At 39.8% G+C, this 15,761-nt stretch overlaps 3 protein-coding genes across 4 annotated transcripts; all 3 read right to left on the bottom strand.

Moving 5' to 3' along the window:
• Nucleotides 1-8: 8 nt before the first annotated feature.
• On the bottom strand, nt 9-2,936 carry cyp11a1.2 (cytochrome P450 family 11 subfamily A member 1, tandem duplicate 2). 2 transcript variants are annotated; one of them, XM_069708718.1, is made up of 9 exons: nt 2,474-2,936; nt 2,112-2,267; nt 1,771-1,970; nt 1,468-1,671; nt 1,219-1,379; nt 960-1,126; nt 523-601; nt 237-428; nt 9-142 (listed from the first exon to the last, which is right to left on the bottom strand). In XM_069708718.1, exons 1-9 carry the CDS (start codon nt 2,743-2,745, stop codon nt 17-19), a joined length of 1,557 nt encoding a protein of 518 aa, XP_069564819.1. In that variant the 5' UTR covers nt 2,746-2,936; the 3' UTR covers nt 9-16. The 2 variants fall into 2 exon arrangements, with proteins under 2 accessions (XP_069564819.1, XP_069564818.1); XM_069708717.1 differs by having other exon boundaries at nt 1,468-1,970.
• A 290-nt stretch (nt 2,937-3,226) lies between these two features.
• On the bottom strand, nt 3,227-6,545 carry stoml1 (stomatin (EPB72)-like 1). The gene is made up of 7 exons (XM_069708744.1): nt 6,240-6,545; nt 5,545-5,651; nt 5,288-5,437; nt 4,211-4,414; nt 3,921-4,131; nt 3,634-3,834; nt 3,227-3,520 (listed from the first exon to the last, which is right to left on the bottom strand). The coding sequence occupies exons 1-7, from the start codon at nt 6,382-6,384 to the stop codon at nt 3,315-3,317; spliced, it is 1,224 nt and encodes a 407-aa protein (XP_069564845.1). The 5' UTR covers nt 6,385-6,545; the 3' UTR covers nt 3,227-3,314.
• A 1,353-nt stretch (nt 6,546-7,898) lies between these two features.
• On the bottom strand, nt 7,899-11,036 carry LOC138626759 (photoreceptor-specific nuclear receptor-like). The gene is made up of 8 exons (XM_069708650.1): nt 10,490-11,036; nt 10,055-10,199; nt 9,815-9,918; nt 9,437-9,700; nt 9,040-9,227; nt 8,704-8,944; nt 8,515-8,626; nt 7,899-8,348 (listed from the first exon to the last, which is right to left on the bottom strand). The coding sequence occupies exons 1-8, from the start codon at nt 10,575-10,577 to the stop codon at nt 8,216-8,218; spliced, it is 1,275 nt and encodes a 424-aa protein (XP_069564751.1). The 5' UTR covers nt 10,578-11,036; the 3' UTR covers nt 7,899-8,215.
• Between the last annotated feature and the right edge of the window lie 4,725 nt (nt 11,037-15,761).

The following is a 15,761-nucleotide window of genomic DNA, read 5'->3' as shown; positions in this document are numbered from 1 at the left end:
ACACCACAATTTTCTTTCAACCATGAACAGTTTGTAGAGGTTTCAGAGTCAATATTATGGGCTTGTCTGGCAAGAGAATAAGCTCAAAGGTACTCTGCACTTCCACATGGCGCTGTTTCTCCACTCTGAAGTTCTCAAGCATCTGCAAAGGCCAGAGACAATGCAAGCAGTTAATATGTTGTGTAAATATTGCACAGGATATGGTGAAACTGCTTTCTATTGATTGTATATCTCACATGGATTAGGAAGATTTGCATCTCTGTCTCAGCTATTCTGCGCCCTAAACACTGGCGGGGGCCAAAGCCAAAGCCCAAGCTTCTGAAGTAGTGTGTCGCTGTCCTCAGCCAGCGAGAAGGCTGATACTGCTCCGGACGAAAAAACACCTTGGGGTCTCTGCCCATCGCATACAGGCCTAACTGTACCAGAGTCTAAAAACAAACAGATATAAACACAAAATAATGGATTAAATTCAGAAGCAGCTGTTAAGTTTCAGTATATGTTTAAATATAAATACTCTCTTACCCCAGCCGGGATGTGGTAGTTTTGAATAATTATATCTTCTGCTGTGTATCTTTGCAAACTCACTGCAACCGGATGTAACCTGAGGAATCAAATTGAAAATGATATATTACAGTAAATGTCAGAATTGAGAGAAGTACAAAAGGTAAATATCACAGTACCAGTTCGTGAAAAATGTATTTTTACAGCAAAGGGTGAAACAATTTCCAAAGCAATTATGGAATTTGCAGGGGAGGTGGTATTTTAATTTTTTTTTAATCAAAAGATTGAGTGAGCATGTCAAATGTCTGTGACTGTAGTATAAAGAAAGAACACATTATTTTAGCTTTTCTAACAGAGGCTGTATTTTGTACAGTAGAATGGGTCAGAAGAAAGTTAAGTCCTGTAGTCTACCACCTTCAACCTCTGCAGTATCATTTCCAACATTATATCTCTTTCACCTCAGTGTTTCCTTCAGAGCCCCTTTGACCAGGGGAATCCGCTTCAGCATCTCCTGCATATCTCCCTGGCTTTCAGCCCGAGCTGCAGCCACCTCTGCCCTCAGCTCCTCCTGGAGGCTGGGGTGCTTGGCTAATTCATACAACGTCCACAGCAGCGTTATAGAAGTCTATAACACACAAACAGACACAAAGCAGACTTAAAGAGCTGAAAAGAAACCACATTCTGGTAAGAACTGTGATTTTTTTTTTTTTTTCTTACCGTATCTACTCCTCCTGCCATTAACTCAGTGACACTGGCCTTGATGTCTTCAATGGACAACTTGTCCAGCATGAGTAGACTGGCCAGGACTCCTGGGTATTTCTTTGGCGTGCCTGTCTCCAGACGCAGCTCCCTATAGATGTTTTGGATGCAGCGGTCCGCTGATGCACCACAAGGAAACCATAGTACAGATGTGGATTTCAATTAACGGAAGTAATCTCCTATGATATCAAAACAAAACTGTCCTACCTTGGTTGAATATCCCATCCCAAGCCTCCACATGGTCCCGCCACACCTTTGCTCCAACCTGCCTTAGCAGACCAGGAGGTATGTACAGCATGGGTGATGTAGTCTTGAACATCAGGGTGATGCAGTCAATGAAATGTTGAGCTTCAGGGTCAATGTAGTCCAGCATCAAACCCAGACGCTCTCCATACAGCACCGAGCTCACCGCTGTGTAGGATGGAGGCAAGAATGATGTGATTAAACACACAGGAGCTGCCGACACAGTGAGGAAAATGCATTCTAATTCTAATTCTAAGTCAGTCTTACATTCTAGTGCATATTTAAAGAGTTCTTGAGAGAGGTCAGTGGTCCATTTGTTCTGGCCGCTTCGCTTTATCTTTTTGTGAACTCTGGCCACAAAATCCTGCCCCACTTCATCCAGCAGAGGCACAAAGTGTTCCAGCATCTTCAGGGAAATCACCTCCTTGTTAAGAATCACACGGTTTGATCTCCACTCTTCTCCATTCCTGTGAGAAGATTAGACAGTAATTCTACTTTATCAATGGAAATAGCAGGCACAAACTAATGATTAATAAAATGACTGGTTCCAATTAAATATAGGTAGAACAGAATTTATTCAGGTAGAAGAGGACAATAATGGCACATACTTCAGTAAAACTCCATATTTGCGATTTCTGTAGTCTCTGTATGAAGTCCACGCTTCCACTTTCAGCCTTTTAGGATGATGGCCCTCCGCTTTGAACAGGATTGCAGCATCTTCAGGGTTGATGATATTTACACTTTCATAATAACCTATTTTTTCTCTGACATACAGAAAGCAAGAGAATAGAAGGAGTGAAAATGCCATATCAGCTGCTTGTTTTTAGAAAATGTGACCTTGTGTAGGTCTCAAATATTTTGGATAAAAAAGCTTCACATTTGTGACATCATTCAAAGTCATTTCTGATGATTCGTCTCATGCAGTAACTCATTTTATTTAAGATATATCGTACTGCTTTGCCTCCCGTACCTGTAAATGGGTCCAAAAGTGTTGAAGTTCTGCAGCATGATGCGGTGAAGGTTTCTGAAGCCATCCAGTTTCCAGAAATTGTACAAGTTGGCCAGCCCGTTCTTCCACAGCCCAGGAATCTCATTGAAAGGCCTGACAATGTTGCTACTTTCTGAGTACACCTGTCTGATCACTGGCATGCTGCTGCTGCAGCGCACACCTGAGGTAGTCAGATCTGCTATCCAGGACAGGGGCAGCGTCACGGGGCTGCGCCACACGCTCCACCTCGCCATCTCAACAACAAAACAGCTCACTCTGCTCTAGCTTCAGCAGCTACTCTGGCTCTCCCAGGGACATCTGCTGCAAAAGAAGGAGGCAGGAGGCTGGTCTAGAGTCAGCCCCCCCTCACTGTGCTGATCAAGGCTCTCTTAGTTAACTTAACAGCCTGACGCAACACACACAGCTCAATATTTTTATTTTTTTATTGTACTCTATTAATCCCTGAGGGGAAATTATCTTGCTACAGCAGCATCCCAAGGGGGAGCTGCTGCAGCAGGCTGCCACGACCGCGGCACCAACTAACCTGAGGTGCATGTTTTTGGGTGATGGGAGGAAGCCGGAGAACCCGGAGAGAACCCACGCAAGCACAGGGAGAACTATTAAGAATCTATTAAGACTTTGCCAACTTGAATTAGGTCTCAAGACCATCAGGAAGTGTGTTGTCTTTGTAAACATGCTTTAGTTTGTGGGGTGAAAAAAAGGCCATGACAGAAATTAAGTTTACAACAAATGTAATCAGCTCATACATGAAATAAAACACACTTTAAGATTAAAATAGGTTAGTATAAGCAATACAAATTTACTATGAATGCTGTTTCTTAAGAAGCTTTATGAGTTCTTCCAGCTTCATGGCTGTTTTAATGTCTCCCTGGACTTTCAGTCTGCCGCTGGTGTAAGCAGCAAATGGTCGCAGATCCCCCTGAAACATGGCCACAAGGTCGCCCTCACTCATGCTCAGAGTCACATCTGGCTCTCGACACAAGGACCCCGCTCCAGTTGCGCCGCTACCTGTAAACATCAATGGAAAGATGTGATATTTATGTAACTGCATGTTTGTTTTTATTCACCACAAACATTTAAGCATTATTAGACAGCTTGCATTTAGTTCCTCCATCCATCACCTTGGCTCAAGTCCACATAGTAGCTGTGCTGTTGTCCATCTCCTGAGCTGATGTAAAACTGGAAACAGGCTCCAACCTGTTGGACCAAAGATTCAGAGAGCAGCAGCTTGATGGCACGGAGCAGCTCTTCAACAGAACCTGGTGTGGCGACGACAGCCTCAGAGACACTGCTCTGCTCATCTGTAAATGTTACGCTGTCCGCTGAAAAGAAAGAGGCACACATTATACCACACCTTATTTTAAGGATTGTGTGATGCACCAAAATGATTGAGAGTGTTTGGCCTTACTCTGTTGAGGCTGTGAACTGCCACTGTGGCTCAGAAAGTGCATGGCCAACTGCTGAATAGGGCCAGTGAGGCCTTCAAGTCCAGGTACAGAGGGAGGCATGATGAGGGGCCCAGAGGGGCTTTCCTCAGGGGCTTTCAGCAGAGAACCAAGGGTGAGTTCTACCCTATCCACCTCCAGCCCCCACGGTTGAGTCATCTCGTTTATGTCAATCTGTAGTGAAGAGGAACAAATGTAAGCACAAAGTCATACAGTGAAAAGCCAGCTGAGATTAACTCCAGTGCGGTCTCACCCCGAGATATTCCCCTAGTTTCACTCTCTCAGTTTGGATTTCTCTGACAGTCTTCTTGGTCAGGCTGTTGGTCAAAGCATTCTGGGCCGTCATCCTGGTGGAGGCGTTCAGATCCTGGACTGACACCACTGACATGACTGGGTTCCAGATCCTGAACTGGATGTCTGCTCCCACTGACCACACACCACCATCCCGAGTAGTCACCTACAGAAGCAGAATTACATTTTATATTTAACATGACCCCTGAGTTCTCTTGGATTTAATATCTGCATACAAATTTAAAATAAAAAAAATATCTCCTCTTGACTGAACTATATTCACAGTAATTCCGAGTGTACAGATAACAAATGCTGGCTGTGAAAGACGGAAGGTTTTGGAAACAAGTAAAGGTCAATTATAACACTATAATTACGATAAATGCCAGTTTTTTGTTTGTTTTTTTTTAAAGGCTTAAAAACTAAATTTTGCCATCAGCCAGGAATTAGAATTTGATTGTGGAGTTTGTGGTGGAAGGTGAGACTGAAAGTCTGAGCTATGTGAAAAGGAAGATACAAATACGTTTCATATAGGTTCATGTTCAAAAAGCAAACATAGACATGCTGGTCAGAGTTCTCCCAGTATCAGAACCTCCAGTTTCACACTGATCAACTGTGCACCAAGACTGCCGCCTGTAGGACAATATCAAACATACACCACTAACAGAAATAATACAATTATTCAGGTTGGCTGATGAAACGAGGCTTTGCTTGCATCTGTGCTTGTGATGTGATTAAGTTGAACATGTTTAAAATGATACTGTGCGCAAGTTTAGATTTTAAAGGCAATCAAAAAAAAATACTTGAAAATAAGTAAACTCTCCTTTGATCTGGTGATCTGACTGATAAAAAGTCTTAAAATCTGAATAATCAAGTTCTGTCTGGGAAAACCTACAAAAAAAAAAACAATAATGTTGAGGGATTATTTAATGAATGTAAATATCAACATGAATCGTGAAATGGAACATTTTAAATTGCAAAAATCGTAATTTGTCCATCCTAACAGCTAGGTAATAGTAACATGCTGCATGTGTGGTTTCACCTGGCATGGAGGGATGTTAAAAGCACGGGTGCGCAGGTCCACCCTCTGCCACTGGTCAATAAGGGGCAGCACGAGGACAATCCCGGGGCCCTTTGGAGGACAAACTCGACCCAGACGGAAGACTACGATCCTCTGGTAGTTCGGCACCGTCTAGGTATAAAAAAAAAAAAAATTAAAAAAAATAGTTTGTTTTTTTATTCTCAACAGGCGCGTAGAGATGCTGTGTGTTTAGCCAACGACAAACAATTTCATCTTACTTTCAGTACGAACCATCCTGTTATCGGAAAGGTTGCGAAGGTGCAGACGTAAACGAGGAAGATGACAATCAGGTTGCAAATCCACGACAGCCAGCCTTGGGAGGTGTCTGAAAAGAAAAGAAACCGAAAAGGGGAGACTTTTAGTCTTCAGGAGCACTTTTCAACCTGTCGACGCTGTTTTCACGAGGTCGTTTGTGACTTTCACCTGAGACAACAAACTGGCAACGCGGAGTTTTATTATGGTTTTATCAGGCAGGAAGGGTCACTGGATTCTTCCCATTATGTAGCTCAATGGCTTTATACTTCACAATAGCTTGTACTTTATAAACCATATTAACCATGATGAGAAGAATCCAGTGGGTTGTTTTTTTTTTCTGCCTCTGAAAGTTTGATCGTAGTGTTTTCTTTTTAGGTCTCACAAATACCCTTCAACTTGTATTAAGAGCAATGCTATGTAGCCTGCTGGTATAATAATGTCGAGCGTATTTTGTACATATTTAATCATATTCTTTATGCATTATTCTTATTATTATTATTTACGATTCCGGGCATGTATTACACGGCTACATAATATTTCAACGTCATTTTATGCCGATTTGTTTAAAATTGACACCGCTGTTTCCGTCCTCGTAGTTAGTTTATGAAATGAAAATCGTGCTCGAAACCCCAAAACACACAAACGATGATTTGCCTACCAGTAAAGTCGTTCTCTGAAACATTGGGGATGTAGTCAAACGAAAGTCCTTTGTGGTAGCTGGGCTGTGTAAAGCTGGGAGAGTCCACAAACAAGCCATCAGTCCTCTGAGGGAGCAGCTGATACGACCTGCTACCTGCGACCATCGCTATGTAAAATAATAGTTATTTCCAACTTTAAGCGTTCATTTATCTGTCTCCGTGTCCGGCCATGACCACCTGATTGAGATGAACAATGCCGTTTCAAGACGTTTTAGTTTAGCTTGTCGTGTTCGCGAACTAGTGTTTAAGTGCTTCCCGTGTTTTGGTCGCAGCTCTTCTTCTTGGACCTGCCCGCTGGCGCTCATCAGTAAATGTGCTCATTTCCGCCACCTAGCGTTTATATAGCTCAACTGGAGTGTCCGCTCCAGGACAAAGCACAGCCCAAGTTCATCTGACATGGTAAACTACCAAATGAGGCTTCCTCGTCACCGTTATTTATTTCTTTAACCTATTTTTATTTTTATCAAGCACTTTAATTATTATCTTATTTAGCTAATGTTACATTCCAGTAGGGGTTCACAGTATTGGATTTTTTTTTTTTTTGCCAATATTTTCTAACTCTTTAGGCTGATGCCAATAACGATGTATGCACTTTTGTTGTTGTTTTTTGCAGAGACCACTAAGTTTATGTTGTAGTGAAATTAAGATGTGCCTATGCCTACTCTTATTGCAATGACCGACTGGCAGATGCAGACCAAATACAGTGCTTTTTTATAATATACTCATTCACTGGGCAAAATAATAATACTGACTCAATTGTAAAATATATTTTCTTTAAAACAAAAGTACAATAGTCATCCTACTTAAACATGCTCGGATGCACACCCTGAGACAAACATTGAAAATAGAACATCTTCTATCCGTTTTGGACACAATGTAATTTCCACACCTAGACATATTGTGGCACCCTCTTTTACACTTGAGACCCCATGCTGATCGCGCCAGGGGCATAGCGTTAAGTATTTAGTCGAGCATCAAGAATTTAGGCATGATAAAAGCGTCATTTTATCGGCCTTTCATATTGGCAGGTGTTTTCACTTTGGGAAAATGTCAATATTTCATCAGTCAATGATGTGACAACACTATTGTGCATCACTAAACCCAACCCAAAATGCATTTCCATTAAGAGTTTGAGAGGTTTTTTTTTTTTTTACGATAACCTCGGCTAGTTCTTATTCAGCAATCAAAATATTTTCCATGAGAATCCCCAACAATTTTTTTTAACAATTGTGACCAAAACATGTACCTCAAACATGTCTATAATATTACATAATATATACACTCCTACCAATATATCTGTAATAAAATTACATTGTCCATTAACATCATATGTCTGTTGATTTTGTATTATAAAAGATGATGATTAATTTTTTGTAATATATATTGAGTTAGATTTCCTGGTCCAAATCGGTTAATCAAACAAAGAGAGGGAAGAAATTAACAGAGGTGATATTACTCTTCAAATTAAGCAAACACTAAATTTCCATCTTTATTTAGGAAAAATAATTACAGTCATACATATTTTGGTTTTCTTTTTCTTTTTTTCTTAAAAAAAAAGCCTTTCTTTGCAACTCAGTGCTACAACATGCTTCAAAGAACAATTGGGTAAGTCTGGGGTTAACAAAGCTTTAATATTCACAAAGTAAATGGTGTGATTATATTTGAAGAAAATCTGTATTTAATTTGAAATGCCATACGAATTGTAGGAAGAGCATTGGTTTACACAATTGATGGCTTTGATCTACTCGTGCTCGAATGAGTCAGTGAATCAGCACGAACATTACCAAGACCCTGAAACTGAAACAGTTACATGTTCATTTAGTCATCAAAATGTCAAGGTCCTTTTATGCTGAATGTGGAAGAAGTCATTAACAGCATATATGAAATGTGCAGCCAGAAAACTGGTAGCTTGTGGACAGCTCCTCTTCATGCTTGTTTAGTTTTTGAACATGTCACACAGCAGCTTCTCCATGGGTGTGCTGCCAATGGTCCGGTGAAAGAAGAGCTCCTCTATTTTCGCTGAACTCACAAAGTGGAGCGACGGCAGCAGAAGTAACAGTCTCCCAAACCTTGTTAGACACAAACAAAGGAGAGGGAACTTAGTGTTTCTATATTGCAGTTTATGTGAGAAACATGAAACACTCTAGGTGTTCTCATGATTTATAATCTTTGTATTTTATTTTGTTTATCTGTATATATTTTTGTCTATTCTGTAAGAAAAGAAAGCAGGGTCACCTGGCGCTCTGGTTGGGGTATATTGAATGAACGTGCTGACCCAACAACACCTGTGACTGGTCCTGCAGATTCTCCACCTGCTCTGGGTCTTTGAGACTGCGTGTCTCTGCACCTGGGAGTCAAACAGCGGACATCAATGACATGATCCAATCAACAATGAACACCACTGGCGCATGAAGAATTGTTCACCTGGCTTGAACAGTACAATGGCCTTCAGGCAGGCAAACTCAGTGGGGTCAACCGCCAGGGCCTTGAAGCGACCGAAGACCTCCTCCAGGATCTGCAGGTCAGCCTTGGGAAGGCTGACCTTGGCCTGCTGTGAGGGGGAGAGATCTGGCAGAGACAGAAGAGGACAGCTGTCCATGGGCAGGGACCACTGGATGGCGCACAGGAGGAACATCTCACTCCAGGCTTCTTCAAGAAGAATCACCTGATGTTACAGAAATTAGTTATCAATCAAAAAAGTGATTCATGGATGTGTACACTGGTTCAGGAAATATGCAAAAACATGTCAGTCAGCCTCACCTGGTCTCTAAATGGCAAGTGAGCAAAAACAGGCAAATTTTTGGCCCACTTGACTGACATGAAGAGGAGTCGTGCTGATGTTTCATACACGCTCTCCAAACAGCTGGAGGTGTATGGAGACATGCGACAGTCAAAAGGAGTCCGATCCCTCTCTAAATCGTTTGTTGCCACGTCAATATTTTCCTCCACTGTACATTAGAAAAAGACAGATGTTAAGACTACTGAGAGTCCAATATTCAATATAAATGTTAAATTTCAAGCCATGACAACCCAATCTTTGAAAGGAAATCACACTTCCTACCAATCCAGCTAAAATCAAATACTAAAGTTTATTTTCAATATAATTTTGTCCCATTTAAATACGTCTTTTCCACATTGATCCTTCATATGATCTTACCATCCTCGGGCTCCAGTTTTGAACAGGTCTCTGCAGTCAATAGGCTGACCATAAAGCGGTGGTTGTTGCTTGGGTTGCTGCAGGGCTGTGTGCTGGCAGAAGTGGTGACAGAGGAGGTGACCAGAGGTCTGCTGATGACTGATGAGCAGGTGTCAGAGGATCTGAGCTCCTGTGTGGTGGCCAAGTGCTCCTTTTTAGTGTCCAGGTTTATGGAGTCCAGACTGACATGAGCTGTGCTTCGAGGCTGTCGCTCATTCTGCACAGCTGCCAAAGACACAGGTGAAGAAAATATAATCTGAAAACAGTCGTGGCTTTAGGTAACTCATATTCATATAGATACTATAATATACATAGTCAATTTATTCAGAGTTTTCTCACCATCTTTGTTCATGCCAGCTTGGAGACACTTCTTTAATCGACAAGCTTGGCACTGGTTGCGATGAGCCTTATCAACAGGGCACCTGCCAGTTCCAGCCTGACACCTGATGTCACCAGAAGACCAACAGAATATTTAAATACATACAGTTGATTGTCATATGAGGTATATTATTCTGTTATTTAGAGTTAGCCTTGTAACATGAGATTGTATTCATTATTTCCAGTGAGCCTCTTTCTCACCTGTAGATGAGTCTTCGTCGCACACTGCGCTTGAAGAAGCCACTGCAGCCATTGCAGGCATATATGCCATAATGTTTCCCACTACTTGAATCAAAGCACACTTTACAAAGCAGGCCATGGCCAAGTGCTTTACGAGGACTATTTTCTGTAGAGAACAGATGGCAGAAATGAAAACTTAATTGTTGAGATAAACATTTAACTGTCTCAGTCTTTTATAAATTGTGAATTTGGTTTGTGTGTGCCGTTTTTTAATTCTATTACCTTCTACTGTATGCACCATGTGACTGTTTTAATAAATTTGCTAACTTAACATTATGTGAATCTTAAATCTGAGAATGTAATCTGCTGTACATGAAAGCATTTATCAAGTCTGGTTATTAGCTATTATTGTCTGGCATTTCATGAAATATTATGATACAACAATTAATTACTCACCTGCTTGAGCTTCATCTGTGCTCTGTTGTGTGAAGTCGTTGGAGTTGTCGGATGAAAAAATATTAATTTTGGTCATGTGATCCTCCATTTTAAATTCTGTCTTGAAGTCTGAAAATCTCAATGAATAGTTTTAGATGAATATAAGATAACTGCCAGCAGTATTTCCCCCTTTATATTAAGAATTTTCTATGTAGTTGTCTGCCTGGATCAAAGCATTCACACAGGACAATTGCCCCAAAACACAACAATATAAAATGTGTTGTTCTTTTGACTAATTCTCTTGTAATTTCTTTAAAGATCCCTGAAGATAAACTCTGTGATGCTCAGCGATCTGGATCCAGTGTGGATGTTCCTTCTGCTGGTTGTTTCTGATGTAATGTAGGGTCAATGGAGTCACAATTTGTCTTCTTTCTTTCTCTGTGCCAGCGTGAGTGTGAGAGCTTGAGTCGTCTGGGGGCTTTCTGGGGGAAGACAAGGAGATTAGCATCAGGCGCTGTGTAAGCAAATGCTGATTTGTCATCCTCTTAATCTTTACTGTCTATAAGGGTAAATCAATCAGTCACACCACTTATAGGTACAAACTATATTCACCAAAAACAAAAGCAAAGGGATATGTCACCACAGTGCAATCAGAAATTATTCTGTCATACACATTTATGAATTAGTTAACAGAGTCATTTATAGTTGTATTTTGGGAGCGTTTGTCATCATGTAATAATCTCTTTGATTGTTGCCAAACATCTAGTCCACCTGGCCTTCATGGGATTATAAAACACCACAATTTTACAAACACATTTCACATTTCAGTTTGTTGTTCTCTTGTTCACTTCCTGTCCTTTAAAAGAAGGCAGCGATCCAGAGATGTCCCTTCAAAGTGCTTAACTTGAATAGTTAGCTTCACATGTTGTATCAGTATTATTAGAAATGACACCTCACTGACACCAATGGGGCAGAAATATGTCTCCAATAGTCTGCAAATGTTTATCTAGTCCCTATTTACCAAAATAGTCCTTCCCAACTTAACTAGTTGTCAGTGATGATAACAAAAATCTGGGAGCCATTCAAGCTAAAAATAATTTGTCAGTAGTCCACTACTGCCCACATAACTAACTTTAGGTTTTAGACGTTGCAAGCTGTTGACAGTTGACAACAAGAGGCTATCAAAGAACATTATGGGTTATTTGTCCCACTCCTACACATATGTCTGTTACCCTCCTGTCAACAATGGAGCCAGGTTAACAGGGTTTTCTGTTAAGACATTCCCTCTGTGCCATATTGGCCCTGTCAATGACACTAAAGGCCTCAGGAGAACACAGCCACCCCAAATCAGCAAAGTAGCTTAACCCTCCATGAAATGTGGTCTACTTCTTGGAGGGGGATCACGAAAGAGGGTGATGAGAAGAAAAACAATTAGCACAGAGATTGAAAAAGGAGCAACGAGTTGACCCTTAATTCCATTCTTCTGCCATATGGTAGCTGCTCTCTGAAGCCTCCGTCTGGCTAATTAGTGACGCAAGTGCAATTTCACGTTCATAAAACTCAAAGTAGAATAGGAGATTTTCTCTCTCTTCTTTACCTTTAAGTATTACAGAGTGAGTAGCCACAGACACATGTCAAAAAACTCCAAAAATGTGCTTGCTGTTTTCTGTGCTGAATATTAGGTGATAACATCTACTTCCTTTTAATTAGATTAAAAGTAACAAAGACACTAAAGAAACTGATGTCTGCTTCGTCTACAGATAGATTTCTATCATGTCTGTAATCCTTATTAACTCTTAATTTTAAGAGGTCAATTTATTATTGAAAACAGATCTCTTTGTTGGCCCAAACTGGTGTATAAAAGGATTACAAACAGGAGTAGTCTGTACATCGTTGTTGTGCTGAATCGCTTTTATGAACCTGGAATGAGGCCAAACAGTTGAGGTTTCAATGTTAAAGGCTCTAATAGTTTCAACAGCGGGTATACATACATATAATAATAGTACATAACTTCTTGGTTTCGTATTGTGCACTTTAGTTATACAGTGTGATATCACCTTTTGAAAAATTAACAATCTTCTTCAATTTGAAATCTTTACACTAACGCACACTTAATTTCTGCTGCCAATTAAAAGTCAAAACACAACTAAACTAATTTACTTAGCTACCTTGTTGCATGCTGACAAAGATGTAATGATATTGAGTGCACCCCAACTTTTAGGGCACTTCAGGGCATTTCTATTTTGAAAACTCTGTTTTCCTTGTCTTTCTTGTATGCTATTGATATTTACTATGGTATTGCTATTTGCCTTACTCTGTTTCATAGTTTGTTTAAAATTATATTTTGTTATACTTTAATTGGTTTTACTCTTCTTCTGTTTGTCACTAGTTTAAATTTGTTTGAATGCAGTTATTTGCTGACTACACTCTTTTTGGTCAGACAGCTAATAAAGAGAAATGTCACATTGGACATTCTAAAATTGAGGTTAGTACTTTATGTAAATCAGACCGACACACTAGATTACATGGATCACATTTGCATGTTCACTATACACTTGATTGCACTCTAAGATTCTGCTAAAAGCATCTAAATTTACTTACAAACCAGAAATACTGTACATGTTGACCTACACAGCGCTGGTAATCTGGCTTCCCATACCAGATTACATAACACAGGTGTTACTAACATGTCAGATGGACCTGATTATTTTGTTCTTCACTCCAACAGACATAAATGTTACATGTAAAATGCATTCTGAAAGGTCATCTTTAAGAAAAATGATTGGTTGGATGTTTTGGACAAATTCAAATGTGATGGTTTGTGATCCCTGATAATCCATATATATGAACATCATCAAAATAAGTTGGAGACTTTCTTAACAATTAAATTTGTAATAGTCCTTCCTGCATTTACCTGTCATTTTGTGGATGTCTGACTGTCTAGTTGTTGGCACAGCTAAGATGCTGCACCCATCAGCAAAGTGCTGCTTTGAGGTTTTCGCTTGCCAGGGATAACTGTCAAGTGTCTTCAATGCCCAGCCCTGTGATTGTTCTGCAGATGGAGTACAATATTTAGCAGCATGCTGTCATGAGCCAACTGGGTGATCATGTATTTAGTGGAAACATTTATGATGACAGAGCTTGGCAGGTGATTGAACACACCTCACTACTAAAACCCTGGCTCAGTTGCTTGTCAGATCAAACAGATCAGCTCATCATTACGTTAACCCTCCAATGCATGAATCATTTTTCAAACTAAGCATATGAGGGTTAAGAGTGCCGGTACCTCAGATACTTTTCTCTGTAGTCAGTGCAGTGCACACTGGAGGCACATGTACTGCACCCAACACACATGTGCAAGACATAATTTTATTGTCCTTCAGCGGATGCCCTTGAATGCTAGTTCACAAATCTTTGCATCAGTCTAAGCAGCTTTTTGATATAATCCTCTTGAACGTCAGCTATTGTCAAAGAGTGTGATTAACTTTTAAAGTTGTTGCCGTTCTCTTTATGCACAGAGAGCTTGAGTGCTGTAAGTTGCAAAAAACATAAAATGTGTCATAAATGATGATGTATTAGTTGATTTTTTTTTTTTTACATTTTAGTCATTTGAATTCAAAGTCTTAATTGTAATTTTAGAACTTTGGTAAAACAAATATATGGACAACTTTACACATCCAATAAAAGGCAGACAACTTTGGACAAATCTCAATGAAATAAACTTTTTAAAGTTTGTGTACAAATCTAAAGTGTAAAATTGACAATCTAAATTGAATATAGGAAATAAAATGCCCGTGTAGGATCATCAGCAGTTTAAGGTTCATCACACTGTACTCAGCATGTCTGCTTGATTCCAAGTGGCTGCCGAGAATGGTTAACCAAGCTTGCTTGGTTAAGCTTTGTTATGTTATGTTCAGCATTTCCTCTGGTCCCACTCAAGTCAGATGAAGTAGAAGGATTGAGGTGTCAGCACTATGGCTACCAGGGATTGCCCCTCCTTGCCATCTGCTGCCATTACTGTAATCCACACAATGAGAAAATCAGTTGTCTCAGTCCATATCAAAGTCAGCTCAACTCAACAGCTGAATTAACATCAGTGTAACATGTAAAGTCCATGTTAGTGCTGACAAAAGGATCAAGAAGCTTATTTGTCCATTAAATAAAAACCTCAGATTATTCTGCAGTGATGAAACCAAACTTTTAAAATAAACTGAAACTATTTTAAAGATGGCTTTAAGTGTAAAGTGATCTACTTTTCTCCCAGGTGAATTGATAATTATGTTGCACCATTATCCACTCGCTTTTCATTTCTGTTTTGTCTTTTTGATTTTCATTAAATATTAAAAAGAAAACCCAATATCCTTTAAACTTATCGTATTATGCGATTATAAATTTAGTAGTAACAGCAAAATAATAAAGGTAGCACTATTCAAAAGCACAACGAGCAGCCCCTAAAAAAGTTCATACACAAAACCAAAACTCAGTATTAAAATAATGTTCTGTCTGAGCAGTAATCAACATTGCAAGTGTCTGGTTGGTCTCTAGTGGGAGACAAATGCCCTTTGACTGTGTCATAAAAGAGAGGTAACAGGCAAAGTAGTTCACCAGTGCTGAGTAAAGCCACAGCTAAGTCAAAGATGCTGTGTGTAAGACTGGAACAGTCATAGGCTCACAGATTAGATCATCGGGCTCATATCCATTATTAATTTAGACCAATTAGTGTCTGCATTAGCTCAAAATGGTGTCAGGGCAAAATAGATAAATGTGTCCCTTAATTCTGCCCTCACCCCCTCCCCCGCCACACTTGTAGTATATAAAACAACTTTAATGTTAGACCTACACATTTTGGCTTATGGCCTTCCTCAGGGTCAACATAAAGCACAATACAAAAAACAATTAGGTTGGGTATTAAACAGGAATAAAAATCAAAAAGGCTGTTGTAAAAAAAGAAAAACAAACAATCGTGTTAGATTTTTGTTTTTTTCCTCATGCACCTTGGCAATAGAGGTGTGCCAGACACCCTTATTCTGCTTCTTCCGTCCCTCAAGACATCGACTTTGTATGAACTGGAAGATATGCCAATATATGCGAGTATGGCTCTAATGTGTTTGTTTTTGAACTGGCAACCTGTTATATTTTACTTTAAAAGTATATTATTTTTTAAATAAGTCTGACATGGTCAGCACATCAACACAATTTCATTCAATATCAGTGCGAGAGTTCAAGCTACCGTGCTGGCAGTGTTCCTGTTAAGCTCCTCTGTTTTGTGTTTTGTAGTCATCTTGAAGTTCAT

This window comes from Brachyistius frenatus, unplaced genomic scaffold, assembly GCF_029030835.1.
Source record: "Brachyistius frenatus isolate BFR_SWC_R1_liver_20210118 unplaced genomic scaffold, ASM2903083v1 Contig_77, whole genome shotgun sequence".
Classification (NCBI taxonomy): Eukaryota; Metazoa; Chordata; class Actinopteri; family Embiotocidae; genus Brachyistius; species Brachyistius frenatus.
The sequence above is the reverse complement of the archived record's forward strand: the minus strand, read 5'-3'. Positions and strand labels throughout refer to the sequence as shown.